The 19,937-nt window shown below is 39.6% G+C and overlaps 1 protein-coding gene across 3 annotated transcripts in view; it reads right to left on the bottom strand.

Annotated features, from left to right (window-relative positions):
• b3glcta (beta 3-glucosyltransferase a) overlaps positions 1 to 19,937 on the bottom strand; it is a 70,439-nt gene that overhangs the window by 26,395 nt on the left and 24,107 nt on the right. For all 3 annotated transcript variants that reach the window (XM_055012155.1, XM_023262884.3, XM_055012154.1), the window contains exons 3-4: positions 19,244 to 19,283; positions 2,572 to 2,681 (exon numbers count right to left, since the gene is read on the bottom strand). In XM_055012155.1, the coding sequence (XP_054868130.1) occupies positions 2,572 to 2,681; positions 19,244 to 19,283 (150 nt within the window). The remainder of the gene's footprint in view (positions 1 to 2,571; positions 2,682 to 19,243; positions 19,284 to 19,937) is intronic.

Below are 19,937 nucleotides of genomic sequence, written 5' to 3'. Positions count from 1 at the left end.
AAGACTGTTAAACAGCAGAGTCGTAAGGTTCAGTGTCTGATGCTCTGGAGGTGGGAGTGAACTGGGGGACGGCTGGATGTAACTCATCTGTGGCTATTAAGTAAGATCAATTGGAGAGTTTTATTTATATCACTGTATCTATGCAATCTAATCAGAGTTTGTGCTGTTTTACGGTGTGTTTGTATTCTGTGACATTGAGCAAAACAGAAATTGAAAAGCAACAACTTTTTGATTTTGATTCCAAGGTTATTTCAACCACTGCCTCAAATGAAAATAGTTATGGTCCAGCCTAATTTCTAAGTTAGTTGGGAAGAGATAATATTAATCAAAAACATTTTTTGATGGAATTTGTGCACCATAAAGCCATGATTTAAGACCATTCAGGTTTTAGCTAGACCCATGAGGTTTTGTACTGCAATATATTGCTGCCAACAAAGAATTTCGCTCATTCCTTTGTTTCATTGACAAATTGTCCTGTTTTCTACAAAATCATTTCACATTGTCATGAGATATTTTTCATGTCAATATGGAAACATTGTTATTATTAGATATGTGTATTTTTGTATGTATTTTGGTCACAAAGGTAACAATATGCTGCCACAATTGAGAGAAAATCAATATCAAAATAATCAAAACATGATATATTCTTTCAAGTACATTCAGTTCATGCAAAAATGTATAAAGGCTGCAGGAAGGGGAGGAGGTCAGGGTGGATGATGGATCAGCAAAACATCAAACTTTGTCACAGGACAGACTAATGTTCATTTCCTGTTTTACATTTAGTTTTATATCTAGATATATTTGTTCTTTCACTGTCGTCTCTTTCTTTTGCATTTGCAATTTTCCATCTGGCATTTCAAGCTGCATAAATTCTAGTACTTTCCGCTTTAATTCAGGGTACAATCATCCTCCATGTAGATCTAGACTCCAGATTAAATTTTAATTTTTGACATTTTCTGCTATTAAAAAAAGCCCATTTTGAGGACTCTGCAGTCTCAGTATATTCACAGCCTTCACTCTCTGAGTGTTTTCTTGGTACATTTTAGTCAAAAGGTATTTTCACTCTGAAAACAGTGAACAGATTTTAATCATGAATCTTTGAGTCTTTGAAAATCTGTCAAGCCTTCACTGCCATCTGGAATTACTCTGTGTAATTGCATGCAACAGATGCTAAAATGGCAGACGTATCTGTGAGATCATAACTGCAAATGTACACATGATGTGTTAAGTCTGTCCAATCTCATAACATCTGATTTCTTCATTAGTGTAGGAAACATGAAGCCATTTTAAAAATGCTGTGAACAACCAACAGCTGAAGTCTGTGTTTGAAAATATGACTTAGTAGGCATTTATTCTTGTTTTGGACACTGAACTAGAGTGCAGGATTTTAGACACAGATAACACTGTCAAGTCCTTTTTCAAGGGAATGTTGTATAAACGGGGTCTCAGACTAGATATGTTGTGGTTTTGTACGAACCATAATGACACCACTAATGAGATAAAATCAGAAGTTTTGTACAGTCTGTTCATACTGTAGAAAAAAGACATGAACCATTCAACATTGAAGGAGACTGAGACAACACTGTAGAATGTTTCTGAGTCAGTGACACATCCAACATAACAGAAATATAAAAAACAAATATATCTTTTGATAGAGTGAATACAGCAAGCATTTGCTTCATCTAATTTACTGCAATATAGCAATTAGTGATGCCACATTTGCCATGTAACCAAATAGACCATAACTCATATAATATACCACATTTCATCTGACTCTAAAGAGATTTAATGAGAACCAACAAAGGACATTTTGAACTGTAAATGTGCTCTCTGCCTTCCTGTTACATAATTCTGATGTGCTTCCTGAAAGTTCAACAAATTTCATAAAATGCTGTGTTTACTTCTTCTGCTCCTTTTTTGGAATATCTGAATTACAAGCAGGCATTAGAATATTTATAACGCCTTTGGATGATCATCACTTTCCATTAAACATTTACTTAACAGTTTCCAGAAATGGCAGGCTGATTTGTTGAGTAGAATGATACATATCTGAACATCAAAGCTGCCCAAATCTCTGGGTTTCCTAAATACATAAAAATAAAAATTATAAGTAAGCACATGATTTGCTGAGCCTGGTACATATTTGAAACTACATTTTCATATTTTGAACTTAAATGCACTTCGCAAATTTGATCTGGAGGGTGCTATGAATAATTCTTCACACCAGCATTCAATATTTAAATTGATGAGGACTGTGTAGCAGTGGAACAAATGGCGAACACTTAGCAAAGTTTTTTTTCTTCGATGTAGGGAAATCATGTCATGTGTACTTTCTGCCAAATGGATTTTAAATTAAAAATGTGACGCTTTGAAATTATTTTTTTTTAAATCAGTGCTGACACCATGTGACAACACAAACAGCTTACAGGAACTCATTTGCAGTCGGATGTAATTTTGGCTGTTGGTAAAGACTGGTAAGTACACATATTTATACTAAAATGTGTTGTAAGTAAGCTTTTATGCCAAAATAACAGCATGTCGTGCATTAGTAAACGATACTTCGACTGTTACCTCTGTGAGACTGTGCGCCTGATAGAGCAAATCTTCTCTCCGTCTTTCCGCCTGCCTCACGTGGAAGGAGTTGCTTTGACTCTGGATGACGAACACTATCTCCCGCAGGTCTGAAACAAACACAAAGGACAGAGACATGTGGGACTGCTCACATGCTGTGAAAAGGGATCATGGCAATCGATGACCTTCTGAGCGCAAGACAAGATAAGAGCCACAGTCTGAATAACTGAGGTGACTTTTGCTAATCTCCATTGTTGGCCTGGTGATAATAACAGCACATCAAGAACTTAATTGGCTTGGGGAGAGAGTATGTAAATGTCACGGCCCAGACTATTTTACTTAATAAAACATTAGCAGTCAGAATAGTGTCTCTCCGAGGGGCCCTAACACCCAAAAGGTTTGACACAGCCCAGATGTCCACTTCTGGCTGAGTGACACAACTGCAATGTCAGGAAAGCTCCGTGGTGTTCCTGCAATGTTAACGCCAAGGTTAAGAGGGAGTGATTAGCTCGATAACGTCTGTTTAAAAACCGCTAATAAAGGCGGCCTCCGTGCTGACAACATGTTTGGATTCCATCTTTGTCATTGACCCAGCTAGCTGTAGTTCCTCTTCATCTATAATCCATTTCCAGGGCAGTAATAGTGACACAGCTCAGTGAAGAATGACATTGGCTGCACATAAACCCTGTGGCTCTCCCGACCAGTACAATCAAGACTAGACCAAAGGACCAGAGGGAGGCAATGAAAAAAAAACTGTCATTTTGTCTTTGGCTCTGTACAATTACATCTGACATCTCCTAAATCCTGTAAGCTGTCCCTCACATCAAAATAAAGTCTGCAGCACCTGACCGGAATCACTGTGACAACATAAAGGCTTTTCAAGGATTTGGTGCAGAGAGGTGGGAGCCAATATCAGGTGTAAAGTAAGAAGAAAAACAGAAGAGATGTGAGAGCTCAAAAACTTCCCAGAAATCAGATGTGGAAGGCTTTTTGTGTCTACTTTCTCCCTAATGTGAGCTCAAACAAACAAAAGGCGGCGTGCCAGATAATTCTCACTTTCTTTAGACATTTTAATTAGTTACTTAAGTATTTGCACAGAATACAGCCATAAAGGGTAGACTGTGTCATAAATTATTATTACCAGAAGGAATTCTCCCATGATGCTTTGCCAAATTTGCTGACTAAGTGCATTTAAGTGTTTCAAAACATAAATAAGCAGCAGTCACTGCCGACAGGTCTACTCTTCCCTTTGGAGTAGCGGTGCAAAAGCAACACAAGGAAGGAGGGGAAGGGCAAGTGCTGACAATAGCAGGATTAGATGGATTGCCTCCGCCTCAATTACACTACTTGAACCAATTCCCACCCCGGGTTCAGATATTAGCACTGGGGTCAGGGAGAAACATTATGTCAGAGTACAGTATCTGTGTCAAATCTTTTTAATTAAGTGTTGGTGGGTGTGTTGCTCCTTTGCCCAGCTTATAACAAAGATCCTATTGATCCTCGAGTCCTGCTAAGGAAGGGAATTACTTGCTAAATCTGAGCATGTCCATCTCCCAGCAGATCTAACCTCTGCCGAGAGTTGAGCTTAGAGACGACACCACTACGCCACCTCTAAATGTCCTCTGCAGAGTTTGCTGAATGAATGTGTGCTAGGTGCGCGTGTACGTGCATTTGGCTTCATATACAGCGGTGCATTTTAAAGCCCCAGGTGAGGTACCAGCCTCATGATACTGCACAGTACAGCAATAATACCAGCTGCAAGAGACTAGCAGCAAAATCAGATAAGCAGTTTGCCAATCCCTCATTGTGTAGATAATGCGCACCCTATGTCAAAGGAAAGGAGAATGAGGGGTAAAAAAAGAAACTAATTAAAACTGAATTCGCTGGCCTCGACTCCACACTAATGGGTTTCGATTAATCATCTAACAATGGGGAGGAAAGCGGAAAAGGAAAAATCCTCTTAGAGTGGCCTGCTTCCTTCACCTCTATCATTCCTGTGTCCTCCTGCTTTCAGGTAAAATCACCTTCGTTCGCTCCCTTGATACTCGTGGCAGAGCAACAACACAATCAATACATCCACCTGTACTTAATTATAGGATAAAGATTTAAAACAATGCTTTTGGTGCCAAAAATGTCACAGAACACTTTTTAGTGGCTAGGTGGGATTATATGCCTGCTGGCTGAGACAAATATAGATTCAACTCGGGACGGCCATATTTTCTGAATGTATGTGGATTGCAAATGCATCTTAAGAGGTTTCTGGTGTTGGGAGGCTGATGGCTTAGGCTTGAGGGGTTGGTAGCATATGGTAGGTTGGATGTTCTGAGCGGTAGCTAATTGATAGCTACAGTGTTGCTTGGAAATAGTGGTGCTAGGGTGGAACTGCAGCAGATGGTTATTAGTTGTTTGCTGTTGTGCTATCTCACAAATGGGAGGTACTTCAGGTCCTCAGAGGAGCCATCTCTGACTGTTCCAAGGGCAAAGAAGAACACCAGATGTTATCATGCTACTTTGTTGCTTGCTGTCCTAAGAATTTTAAAAGCCAAGATGGTACATGTCTTACAAAAGGACATTAAATCCAGGGACTTGCTTATTTTTTCCTTTCGTTTATGTGCACACGTTCTCTTGTACTTATGATGAGTTCCCATGTTAGCGACATGGTTCTAAGGCTCCATAATCTTCAGATGATGAATCTTACTTTAGGCATCTGCTGACCAACATCCTGCTAACGATAAGTTGTAATGCACCTAATGTGATCCCCTCAAAAATTTAATTCGGCCAATACTTTGATTTATGGCTAGATGCTTGCAAAATAATGATATTCTGACCCACATATGTTTAGTGCCAGCTGAGAGCGTATTAGCGTTTAACTTGTACATCCTCATAGAGGCTGCAGATTATCATGTGTCTACAAATTGATACCCAAAACAAGCTGCAACCTACAGGGCTAAATAGTGAAGCTGACATGGAAGTGCAACAATTGCAGAGCCTTGAATGGCCACTGAAGGCTGGCTTTAACTGTGAGTCAAACCCCATAGAGCTCCATGATAAATTGCCTGATTTTACAGCAGAAATTTTTGCAGCCCAGAACAAAAATCGGTTTTGGTCTCTACAGTTAGTTAACCTGTTTATGCCACTGTAAGGCAGGTGAATTTTTGGTTATGCATAATTAATGGTGTGGCTGCTTTGAGTGACAGGTGGTTGCTGTCACAGGAAAGTCCATGACCCAGAGACATTTGCATGACCTGCACCATCTCTTTGCTCATTTTAGTTTGTATTGGATTAGACAGGAATTAGGAGGAGTCAGGCACTGCCAAGTTGACCATAGCTGGCGCCACCACACTGAACTTCAAAACCACTTGTGGTAAAATACATGGGTGATGTCAGAAAGGATTCAACCACCTTGCATACCCAAGGGTCTAAAACTGAAAAGAACTAGAAATACCCCCAGAACCAAACCAAGTCCATCGAATAATAGAAAGCTAGAACCTGAACGAATGCAGAACTGAGAAATGCCAGACAAGAACCTGGCCAGGTGAGATAGAACCAATTTGCATTGATTTAATTTGTGATTGCTACTAAAAAAGTCAGTTACAATTTACAAGCTGTCAAAGTAAAACTTTGTGTCTAATGTAACAATCGTAGCCTTCTCCCCTGTACGTGACTATGACACATTGGCCCAGTCCCAATGTCAACACTCACAGACTCTGAGGCGTATTTCTGCTAAGTCCGTGAGGGCTTAAGGCTGTCCCACCATCAAATCGTCAAGTGCATGAGAGATCTTTCACAGACATTTTGACTCCTTTATGCACACTGTAAGTCCACGTTTCTGCACACTTTGCTTGAGGGAATTACCCACAATTCAAAGCGTTGTGACGTTAAGCATGGGGTTACCAGAGGAACGCCTGAAGCGCTTTAAAAAAAAAAAAAAGGTAAACAAGCATGGAAGCAAACATTGCAAGGAAAATATGTATCATGTATCTATGAAAACACACAGCTCACTGGTGAGTCATAGCCACAGCTGTGCATAGTTGTTTGTCCTTGATGGCATAATGACATATGCTTTCCCTTAGGTGCCTTGGCCCTGAACAAAGTAAAAATAGGTCAATAAAATGTCCCAAATGGACAACAGTACAAAACAAATGTTGGTGCCATCAAGGTAATGTGATATGTCGCAAAGTGCTGCCCCATTCCTCAGTCAGTTCAGTCTGTGAGGGTTTAGCGCTAAGGTCTGAGGGTAGAGATTGGAAATGGACCATTTAATCCATCGTTGTTGCCAAGAAAGTTACGAAATACATCCAGGTTTTCTGCTGTTCCTCTCTTGCTGATTGAAATAGCATGGCTAATCCACTTGTTATTTCAGCTTAAGGCCTTGTCCACACTAATAAAGATCATCTTTGAGAACGGAACATTTTCCTCTGTGTTTGGGCCTCTTATCCACATGCAAATTGCAGTAAAGGCTCCTCAAACAGACACTTTTTCAAAAATGCAGATTTTTAAAAACTCTGCTTTATGTGTATATGTTCAGACATGTAGAGTTTGAGCATGTTCTTGAAACAGCAACTACAACAACAATCATGGATCGATAGCAGTTTCTTTGTGTTGGTCAGCAAGCCAGGTAGATGTTTACAACTTCGCTTGGTATTGCTGCACCACTTTACCTGCACACTAAAGCCTGTGTGCTCTGTGCCCAGTATTACTTGGTCCACAGCTTCCTCATTTTAAAGTCTGCAGAAATAATGAAATTACAATGTTTTTCTCCTGTATTTGATGTAATATTGATATAAAATGGTGGGGCATATTTGTTAGAGTGTTCCTAGTCATTTTTGTACTCATTGTGTAAAATGATAGCCATGTGAACAGAATAGTTTTTAAAGCAAAGGGGGAAAATACCCTTCTAGAAATATGTCCATATTAGTGAGGACAAGGTCTAAATGTCCACTTGCAGTCATGGAGACGGATGACAAGTGCGACTTGTTTTGCAGTTTTGTTGCATCAAGGACAATAAAGACAACTTTGACTGTTTCACCTTTTGAATTACAATAATGATTGCTTGTTCATTGCCATGGCTGTGTCAGTATGCTCTAGTATTGTTAGTATTCTCAAGATACAATGGCTTCCATCATTGTCAGTGTTGTATGATCACTGTTGGATCTTCTTGGATCCACTCAGGTATCACTCATATGTGTTAAAACAAACACAGAAACCATAGTAAAAGAATGAGACCCGACTAAAACCTGATTTATTGTGGATCTGAACCAGTCCAGGTCTCAAGGCAGTTCTCAAATCCCAGGCTTTGATTGGACCTCTGAGGACCCCTACTGCGGATTCCAGCCCTGTATAATACATAGAATGTGGAAAAGTACTTTATAACTTCTACTACATAAATTAGGATTGCTAACTTGTCTGCCTATGACAGCTGCTACTATACTTTTGAAGGATGATGCCACGTTCGCAGTCGTTGTGCTGGTTGTTTGGGTGACTTTGTGTGCTTGACAAAGTGTATTAAACATTTGCTTGGATGTTCTGTTTTCACAGTTGTCACAAAGGTAATGCTGCAAGTGTTAGTAGTAGCAATTTTATTAGCTATTTCCAGAGGTAGAAGTATGCAATCAATTCATCTATGTAATTACAGTGCAAAGATATGAAGTAGGACCCCTAGTGAAAAACACACTATAAGGTGCTATTGTCAGCAGTTAAGTGAAATTACCCAAAGCTCCCATCTGACTGAAAATAATATCCCTTGAATGTAAGAGATTGAAGTTTCCTGAGAAGATGAAGCCAAAGCTCTGGTTCCCTCAGTACAGATGATTTTATTTTGCCAGGTCGATGGAACTAGAAAGCATGAGTCTAGTGTTCATTTATCCCCCTTGTTCAGTATTCCTCAAAGGCCACTCCACAGAAGAAAAAAAGACTGTATCGGCCTTGAAATATATTGGATGAAATGAGACACGGGAGACTTCTGCCTGGTTCTCTCTCTTCCTCTGATCCAACACTTTTCTCAATGCATGAAGCCACTCTTTAAAGGCCATCACCATCTGCTCTATGGCAAACTCTGCGTGAAGGCTTTGAGTGTTTGTCTGTACACGCTGCTTCAACATCTCTGCATGTAAGGAGGAAGCGGATCAGACTGATTAAAGAATCAAGGCTGATGAACTAAAACGTTGTTTGTATTTCGACGAGGAGCGGTAAATATGTGCACTCGAATGCAGATTGTGAGCTCTTGCAGTGGCCTGGCCGTGCAGTGTTTTCACCTCGCTGACACAAATCAATAGTGACACTTCCTCAGAGCGGGATTGCAGATGTTGCCAAGTGGCAGAGGAGTTGAGAGCACACTGACCTCTAGGCACTCCTGCAGCTCTGTCATCTCCATCAGTATCACAGAGCAGGTGTGTGTAGTCAACAGAACTGTCACGGGAATGTTTCATTGCTGCCTGGAGTGGCTCTGTCCCCACAGTTAAATTAACACACATCCACGGCAAGGCGGCAAACAGAGAACACGTGCAAACGAACGTGTGTGTAAGTTGGACAGAGCACAATTTTAATTCCAAAGGAAATAGGAGTGGAATATGGATGGAAAGCAGATCAGTAGTGCAATTTCAATGACAAACGTCTGCAGGAATCTACAGGGAGAAGATTCCTTATGTGGGGCCATTCGGCTGTTGTGGGAACAATGAAACTGTCACGACAGATCCAGAGCTCTTCATTTCCAGCACGTAGCCAGACATGACAGAGGATGTCAATAGCTCATTTCCATAGTCGGCAGGCCTAACTCCCCATCCAGCAGCTGATGGTGCTGGTGTAAAACCTGCTACACTCCAGTGACGCAAATCATTGGACTCCCCGAGACAAGATGGCCCAGAATCATCCTTCTTCTAAAAATTCCCCTCCATTCCTTGCTTCCTCGTGTCCAAAAAACAAAGCATCCAAGAGGCAGAGTGCACTGAAGCAAATTGTGTTGCAGTTTTCTGACCAAACTAACCATGACCGTCACACCAGGCAGGACCAAGATTTAATAGCCAATCCACAGACACACCTTGATATTCAATCTAGGAGCCCAGATTCTGTATAGCCAACTTTTCAGACTGTTGAGAGCTTGATTTAGATATAAAAATAATTTACTTTCCCTATGGGCAATCATCTAGCATGGAACAGGCCTATGTGTCATGCAGCAAGTGAAATGATTTTCTATCAGCCTTCTTCTCCTATTAATACAGACTTTTAATTGCCTTGCAGAAGATCAATAGAGCACATGGTGTATTTAACTTTTAGCTCTCTGCTGAAAAGGTCAGCATCAAATATGTCTCAATAAAACGCAGGGAGGAAAACAGCAGAGAGGTGGAAGATAGAAGGGGAGTGAAATGAGGAAGGAAGCCAGCAAAGAGAGATAGTCAGATGCACTCCAACTGCAAAAAAAAGAAAAGAGAGGTGTGCATGAGGGGAATCCATCAAAGGGAAAAGACACTTTCCTATAAAAAATTAGCTTCTTATAATTCCCTGCAGGTAGTAACACAGAAACACATAGAAAAAAAGCACAGAAAGAACACATGAAGGTTTAGAAAACATCTGTCTCCAACCTGCGATAATCACACTCATTAGAGGTTCTCCAGAGTTCATGACTCCATGGACAACACTGCTGAAGACTAATGAGTGCCAAACTCAACCCTTAAACCTCACTTAGAATCAATAATTCAGGAAGCTCAGGCAATTAATGCTTAACAGCTTTTTCTTTTTTCTTTTTTTTTTTTTTGCTTATGAAGCCCATTCATTATCCATAATAGTATTGGAAGAGTGGAAAATGGACGAGACATCACTTGAAAACAAATTAGCTTTTCTTCTTTGGGAAGATGCATGATTTCATATCCCATTTGGCAACAAGCTGCCACTGCTTGTGACATTTCTCAGGATGCCTGTGTGATGTTACTTTAATTTGGAAAATAAAATCATCACCTGTGTTCTGAATTATAAATAAAGGAGAGCAGACACAACAGAGGTTCTTATTTTCACAGGCAAGCAGCTACACAATCTTCAGAAAAGTGAGAAGAAAAGACAAAGAAAGAAAAGAATAGTAAATACACAGGAAGAGTTCAGTCAACATCTTGCGAGCACTGAGCCTCCTTGAAGATACAACGTGTATCCTCCTGGCCTGAAGAGGCTGGCACGGAGCCGATGCATAAATATAATATTGCTGCAGAAGGGATGGTAACACTGCTTTCCGAGGGTTAATTATTGCTGTTGTGCCAATCTGATTTAAAGTCTGGCCCATTCATTGTTGTGCCTCAGAGATACCTATATTCTCAACTATCTAATGTTAGATTTGAAAGAAAAATCCACTTATTACAAAAAGGCTGCTTTTGGCAGTGTACCTTGCATCTGCTGTTTCCTGGTCCATTTTTCTTTCTCTCAGAGATAAAGAAACAAATCTGTAAGTAATTTATTTTTCAGCAACATCATCTAAAAACACCAGGTTGGTGCTTCACCCCTAAAGTCAAAGAGCAAGAGTTTATTTTACAATTGCATTTTCTGAAGGTTAAGACTTATACTAAGAAACACAGATACTGGCTATGATGAAAATAAACTGCAGAAAGGGCATCATCGCAACACTGTAGACCCATTAGGACATAATGTAACTCGTGATGTCTGCAATAAGGTTTTTTCCCCACCTCCACATGGAAGAAGTGCACTTCCATTCTCTGGAGAATACACTGTAGCATTGGAATCTAATTTTGGCTTTTTTTCCCGTCTATTTTATTCATGTCCTGCACATCAGTGTCTCCCTATTAGATGGGAGAGACACATTCTGACCAAACATAACGCAATTCTGAAAAGGAAATTGTATGATTTCTAATGTAGAGAGATGTGAAATTCTTACTAGGCCTCAGTAACCTTTAGGAACATGTTGCAATATGAAATCAAGAGGCAGCCAACTGTGACACGTTTGATTAAAATTTGTTATCTGCACTCCACTCAGATGAAAAAAGTCTACTTTAACTGTCTAAATTTAAACTTACACAGAATATAAAATCTGCCTAATAGTCAAGTAAGTAATACATTAATATGAGAGGAGCGAACAGCCAACTGGATTCAAGTCAAAATTGCCTCATTTAGACATTACGTAAGATATAAGAACAATATTGCCTTGGATCTACTTAATTAAAAAGCTGAGCTTGGCTGACAAGACATTAAAATGTCTGAATCAGGTTAAACTTTAGAGCCGTTCTTGTCTAAATGTTTTATCTCCACACTGTGCATGTGTGTCCGAAACCAGCAGCAGTAAGCCAGCGTCTCCTTATAAAGTTGAAAAAGTTTTCGCATTTACATCTCCTCTGTGACATTATGCATACAAGACATCATTCTATCTAAATTATCTGTTTCATCTTAAGACTCCCAGTCTGGAAGTGAACTGACAGAACTGATTAGTCAAGTCAGCCAAAGGCATTACAAGATTTATTATGATGTTGTTGCTTTTTTTTTGTGATGCTTAAGAATTTAATGGATTTTTTTAATCTTGTAAACTGACTTAGAGAAAAAAAAAGAAAGATGTCATGTAACATTAGTGTAATAATTCAAAATTCATAAACTAATTGTAATACCCAGTGAAAGAAGTGCGCTCTCATCGGTTTGCAGCACATTTCTGATGGCACAAACCAAATCTTGGCAAATAAAGTTGTGGAAAACACAGTATTTCCAATTCCATTTGCTGATTGTGCTGTGGGAGGTAATGTTATATTCAATAGGGACTTGGAGCCCGGGGCAGTGATTGAGAAAATCTTGCATGCATCTAAGAATGCATTTTAGCCGTGCAGTTATGTATCTTTCTATTGTGGCTGGTCTGAGCAATTTCCCTCCCTTAGGCTTTAAGGAAGGTGATGTTCTCCGAGGTTTCCGCAATCTGTGTTGCTGAATGGTAGCATGCCGCATTTTTTTAAAGAATTACATGCAGCACAATAAGGCCAGAGGACTCACACTGCTTTTTGTTTGCTCTGAAGACCTGTGTGTCTGATGTAGATACATATGCAGTGCGAACATGCTGCATATAATGTCTCATTTTGCATTCCGCTCAAATGAGACATCTTTCTATTTAGACAATGTCCTCCCTCTGAATAAAGACTGAATAATTCCATCCTAAAGGTCACCATCATTTTTAAAATAAATGAGTCAGTTATACCTTTTGATGTTATTGTATTGCTAAAACAATGGGAAGTCTGACTCTCCTTTATCCATCTTTTAAATTTCTTCCCACAAGCAACATTCTCTGCAGGCGAGCGTAGCTTTTCTGGTGTGACAAAGGGAATTACTATGGCAGTGCCAGATAGTATAGCTCCATTTTTCAGATAGCTGTCTGTTTGTATTTCCTCTCTGTGCTGAGGTGCCAAATGAGAGCATTATGAAGTTGCTTTTGTGTGCTTTTGCGTCTGTGGTGACCCAGTTGAATGAACAGGCAGAGGTCCAGGAAACAGGCTCCAAACTCCTCTGCAGGCTCCCGAAAATCACTCTCAGATGGTGATTGTATGAGCCCCCTGAAGCATGAAAGGCATGCATGAGATCTTTTTATTTGCTCTACTTATGAAATTCCTGGTTGCTGTCAAATCGATGAAGAGATGGGACTGTATTTATGAGGTCCGACAAACTCTAAAGATTACACTTTCAAGGGAGAAAGCAGACAAAAGCACACTGTGGTGTTTTAAATTTCACACCCTTCAACATTTCTCAATTCAGAGGCTACTGTTAATGATTTTATCAAGAGATAATGTCCTCCATCTCTTTGTATGCAGTTCTTTTAAAACTGAAAAAATACTCATTAATAGCTCAGCCCTTTGAATGTCATCCAAGATTACAAATTAGCTCCACTGATGACTGATCTCAAATATCAAACACAGTAAAAGAGTTCAAAATATGACACACTATGAATAGAAGCTTTGAACACAAGCAGGCTACAATCAAAGGCAGCAACAATATAACTGACTCAATGCACACAGATGCTGTATGAATATACATTTAGTACTGCTTTTACAATATAAATGAGTTTTGGACAAGCTTTAGATCACTCCTTGCAAACTATAAATGTACTAAGAAATGGCTCAGTCCATCTCAAAAAATCTCCTTTTTAAGAACAGTTTTCCTTGAAAATACATCAGATACTCATCAGAAGCAGTTGTCTATTAATTGCCTGTTGCCTCCATTTAGCATGGTTTGTCGCACATTGAAATTTGAGACTATGTTGTAATGATAATATCTCATGGATTAATAAAGACAACACCCTTAAATCTTCACAGTTTTTAACATTTTTACATGCCACAACTGCATTTTACTTAGATTCTATATATCTATCTACAGTATCTATCTGTCCATCCATCCATCCAAGTATTTTATGTGTATATATATATATATATATATATGTGTGTGTGTATATATATACACACACACACACACACACACACACACACATATATCCATCCATTATCTATACACTGCTTAATCCTCACTAGGGTCGGGGGGGGGGGGGGGGGGGGGGGTCCCAGCTGACTCGGGCGAAGGCAGGGGACACCCTAGACAGGTCGCCAGTCTGTGGACCTATGGGCAATTTAGAATGATCAATTAACCTCAGCATATTTTTGGACTGTGGGAGGAAGCCGGAGTACCCGGAGAAAACCCACGCATGCACAGGGAGAACATGCAAACTCCATGCAGAAAGATCCCGGGAAAGCCGGGACGCGAACCAGGGACCTTCTTGTTGCAAGGCGAAAGTGCTAACCACTACACCACTGTGCAGCCCACACACACACACATATAGATACACATATATGTGTATGTATATATATGTATATATATATATATATATGTGTGTATGTGTATATATATATATATATATATGTGTGTGTGTGTGTGTGTGTGTGTGTGTGTGTGTGTGTATATATGTGTGTGTATATATATATATATATGTATATATATATGTATATATATATATATATATATATACACACACATGTATATAATTTTTTTTGTATTTTCATGACATGAAACTACATATGGTTCAAAAAATATCACTAGTTGACTTCAGCATTATACATTCTTTTTGTTAATATGCGTTTTAAGATGGGACTTTTCATGAACACTTCCCTATTCCTGTATATTTTCGTTCACTAATAATCATAGAATATTGCAGATTTCTCATCAATGGCTTGATGAGAAATAACACCTAAAACATCAGACTTTTATCTATCATACAAACATAGCTTCAGAAAGTATATGAAAATTCCACAAATGTCTTCAAAAGTATCCATATTTAAGAATAAAAAAGCTTCAATAAAATCAGAAATGGTCAACCCCAGATGATTTGAGATAGAATAACCCCAGACATACACTACCAGTCAAAAGTTTGGAATTTTTATTACTTTCTACATTGTAGACAGATACTGAAGACATCAAAACTATGAAGCAAGATATATGGAATTATGTAGCAACCAAAGATTGTGAAATAACTTTAAATATGTTTTATATTTTAGATTCCTCAAAGTTGCCACCCTTTCCTTTGATGACAGCAAACCCTTGGCCTTCTCTCCATGAGCTTCATGAAGTCGTCACCTGAAATGGTTTTCACTTCACAGGTGTGCCTTGTCAAGGTTAATTTGTGGAATTTCTTCATTTCTTAATGACGTTGGGACCATCAGTTGTGTTGTGCAGAAGTCAGGTTGGTACACAGTTGACAGCCCTATTTGACAACTGTTAGAATCCATATTATGGCAAAAAAATAAAAAATCAATCAGCTAAGTAAAAAGAAACGACAATCCATCATTACTTTAAGAACTGAAGGTCAGTCAGTCTGGAAAATTGCAAAAACTTTGAATGTATCCTCAAGTGCAGTCGAAAAAATCATCAAGCGCTACGACGAAACTGGCTTACACGAGGACCGCCCCAGGAAAGGAAGACCAAGAGTCATCTCTGCTGCTGAGAATAAGTTCATCCAAGTCACCAGCCTCAGAAATTACAAGTTAACAGCACCTCAGATTAGAGCGCAGATAAATGCCACACAGAGTTCTAGTAGCAGACACATCTCTACATCAACTGTTCAGAGGAGACTGTATGGTCAAATAGCAACCACTACTAAGGAAAAGCAACAAGCAGAAGAGATTTGATTGTACCAAGAAACACAAGGAATGGGCAACACACCAGTGAAAATCTGTGCTTTGGTCTGATGAGTCTTAGTTTGAGATCCTTGGTTCCGCCTGCCATTTCTTTGTATCTGCGATGCAGAAAAGGTGAATGGATGGTCTCTACATGCATGATTCCCATCGTGAAGCATGGAGGAGGAGGTGTGATGGTGTGGGGGTGCTTTGCTGGTGACACTGTTGGGGATTTATTCAAAATTGAAGGCACACTGAACCAGCATGGCTACCACAGCATCCTGCAGCGACATGCCATCCCACCCTGTTTGTGTTTAGTTGGACCATCGTTTATTTATAACAGGACAATGACCCCAAACACACCTCCAGGCTGTGTAAGACATATTTGACCAAGAAGGAGAGTGATGGAGTGCTGCGTCAGATGACCTGGCCACAGTCACCTAACCTGAACCCAACCCTGATGGTTTTGGATGAGATGGACCACAGAGTGAAGGCAGAAGGGCCAACAAGTGCTCAGCATCTCTGGGAACTCCTTCAAGACTGTTGGAAAACCATTTCAGGTGACTACCTCATGAAGCTCATCGAGAGAATGCCAAGAGTGTGCAAAGCAGTCATCAAAGCAAAGGATGGCTCTTTTGAAGAATCTAAAATATAAAACATTTTGACTTATTTCTCACTTTTTTGCTTTTTTTTTTTTTTTAATATAATTCCATATGTGTTCATTCATAGTTTTGATGCCTTCAGTGAGAATCTACAATGTAAACAGTCATGAAAATACAGAAAAAAACATTAAATGAGAAGGTGTGTCCAAACTTTTGACTGGTAGTGTACTATATTTACTTCTACTTATGTGGCAGAGTAATATTGTTACGCATTAAATATGGTGTTACTTAACAATCGCACTCTCGAAAACAGAGTGGAAAATTATCTTGATTCAAGAGCGCAATCCTTCAATTTGAGGATATGATTCCTTGTTTTCATGCTCATAGACACCGTAATGCGCTGCTCTCACACTCAAACACTCTCTGCTCATGCTCAGATATACATTACTGCTGCCTGCACAGATTTTCTTCCATCTAACCCCAGAAACTCCTTGCACTGAAGTTGATTCTGTTCACTTTCGAAACTTCTGCTTTTGGGTATCTGTTCCTGCTCCGCTCTCGGATTTCTGTTTAACAGGACGGCCTGATAACTGAGTGGTTCAGGCACATGTCACATGGGTGCAAATACCCCGAGGAACGAGTCCCTGATTCGATTTCCTGGCAGTCAGTCCTTTACTGCACATCATTGCACTGCTCTATAGTGGTTCGTGTTAGATTCTCTTCCTTTCCTGAGCACTGTGATGCTGTTAATTATTCTGAAACAGCACACAAATTAGAGGCCGTTGCTGAGTTTTTGAGCTGGTATATCAACTGTCTTCATTTCAGAAGTCATGCCAAAGAGATTAAAGCCCTGAAAGAGGGAAAACTAAGAACCCGGAGTATCCAAGCATGCGACTCGCTCTTAGAGGTAAAGCGAAGGCATGCAAAGCGGCAGTGAAAATGTCACTGGTCAACATAATATCTGGTATTCTACTGCTTGGGGAATTTTGCGAGGGCTATTAAACACAAATGCTATTTTTGCATTTATTAGATAGTTACAGCAAAAATGGACAAGAAATGCAGGCAAAGAGAGCAGTGAAATGATCCACGGTAAAGGTCAGGCCACCTGCGAATCAAACCAGCGACGTGCTACTTGGGAATTGCACCCATCTGACATGTGCCCTAAACCACTCCAGTTCTCATGTCATAACCTGTTACACAAAAAATTCGAGAGTAGGAACAAGAGATCTGAGAGCAGAAAAGAAGCAGAAACTTGAGTACAGGGAGGACAGGAAATGTGTGGAAGCAGCGGCATATCTGAGTGCAGACATACAGTTTTGATCAAGAGCTGAGTAAATCTGCATGTGAGCAGAGACAACTGGAGTGAGAGGGCAGAGTTCTGCGAGAGCATTAAAATATCTGACCGGAAAAAACAGAAACCATGTTCTCAAAGTGAAAGAACAATCTCTTGAATAAAGACAGTAATTTACTCCCAAAGATAAAAAAACTGAAAAAGCCAGTATTGATTGTAATGATTATAATAAACCTACCAATAAGGTTTCTTGTAGAAAATAACACTGAAAAAAGTTTTTTGCTGCTATTACACACTGATCAGACACAACATTAAAAACAGGTGAAGTGAATAACATTGATCCTCTTGTTTTTAGTGCGAAGTTCTGCTGGAAAACCTTGGATCTTGGCATTTATGTGGATGTTACATTGACACGTAGGCAGGTGCGTAGGAGAGGAAAGAGCACATGAGGTACAAGAACAGACTCACGCGCACTCTCTAACTTGCAATTATAAATTTATTGGTATTTATTAGTAAGCAAATAGACCATTTGCGTGATGAAGGTCGAACACCAAAACATTGCACCAATAAATTTATGATTGCAAGTTAGATCATGTATGTACGTTTTTATACCTCAGGAGACCAACACGTCTCTGTACATGATGAAAAGAGCTTGAGGAACACGAGCAAGAGTTTAAGGTGTTGATTTGGCCTCCGAACGCCACAAAACACATCTAATCTATAGAGACCCCACAAACCACAGAAAACTAAAGATCTACCGCCATTATCCCGGTTCCAAACACTAAACTCCCCCAGAGGTCCCATGGTGGCTGATTAGTGTAAATACAGCGTGCGTTGTTGTTGCTGAGGAACAAAACATCAGGCTTATTGAGTGAGGAGTGATATACCTCCACATGTGTAGCTATATGGCTTTAAAATTTGGATAAATGTTGTGAAACTATAATGTAATTTTTGCCGTCGAATGTTAAATCCAAGCCGACAGCGGAACACAGAGCATCATACCAAGAACAAGCAGAAATTTTAACCCAGATGACTGGACAACTACTTAACATGCAGAAAAAGAATAGAAAAGCATGTGCAAAATGAAAGTTAAGATATAAAGATGTATCTTTATAGTAAGTTTTAGCATCTGCTACGTCAGGTACGGCTCAAAGGACATAAAGGCCAAGTCTGTGGTTTCCTGCCAGATTGCCATAGCTACAGTACAGTGTGGTGTATTTAAGTTTACATCCTAAAAACACCTCTGTTAACCCTTTGGGCAGTTTTTTTTTAATTCATAGGGAGGAATGAAGGTTTCAAGAAACAACACTGCAAAAGCATCAAAAAAGTATTTGTCCAAATATTTCAACAGTGCACAATAAAAGTAATTTGAACATTAGTACAATATTAGGATTAATATGTACTAATTATGTGTAGTATGGACAGTACATTACTTTCATGTGTGTGTATATGTGCGTGTAGGTTATCCACATTCTCATAGGAGCAGTTTTTATTTGTGATTTAACTGCAGACTTGAATGTGTGAAAATAAATCATCCTTATTTGACTGGATCTTCATTCCTTCTGCTTCAGCAAACATTTCCACTGGTTACCTTATTTGCTCTATTTTTCTGGCGTCCTTATTCTTACTGCTAATTAGATGAAGAAAAGACTTACCCAGCTGGTTGTTGTGGATGACATGCATATCATCTTGGCTCTGAAAAGACAGAGAGACTTGTTAATAATTCAAATGGCAGTCTTCAAATAATGACCTACATACATACACTTTTTTTGTTTTAACAAAAGACGTAGAAACTGTGGAAAAATTGGCTTGTGTGAAGATGCTCATTTTCTGCTTAATACTCTATTTTCTCTTCCTAATCGCTAATTAAGACTTAGAGATCCTAAATATGGAATCCCCTATGGGTTATTTGGAGAAATAATGGGCGATACCCCACGTCATTAGTCCTTACTAATTGAGTGGGTTTTGTGCCTCCAGCATTTAAGCTCCGAGCATTTGGCTCAATTAAGGCATTCAGCACTGTTCCACCTCCAGAGCTGTCAGCACACGCCACAGACCATGGAGGGATGAGTAAATCAATCACAAGCCGGGGAAACTTTGAAGAGCTGTCTTTCACCTCCATCTTTCAGAGGAAATCTTTCAGTCAAGGGAGAAGGCAAGAATGTGCGAGTTCTGGCTGTTTCCAGAGCTCTAGAGCGAGAGCGGCAGAGTATTAATAGATAATGACAAACCGAGACCTGTTTTGATTTATGACTTCCTCTAGACTAACAATCATTTCACTGGCAAGCTGTTGCAGCCTTCAGAGGGCTTAACTAAGTCATAAATTCACTGTCAGTGGGTGTGGTACAG

The sequence above is a fragment of the Amphiprion ocellaris genome, chromosome 7 (assembly GCF_022539595.1).
Source record: "Amphiprion ocellaris isolate individual 3 ecotype Okinawa chromosome 7, ASM2253959v1, whole genome shotgun sequence".
Lineage (NCBI taxonomy): Eukaryota > Metazoa > Chordata > Actinopteri > Pomacentridae > Amphiprion > Amphiprion ocellaris.
This window is presented reverse-complemented; position numbering and strand designations above follow the sequence as displayed.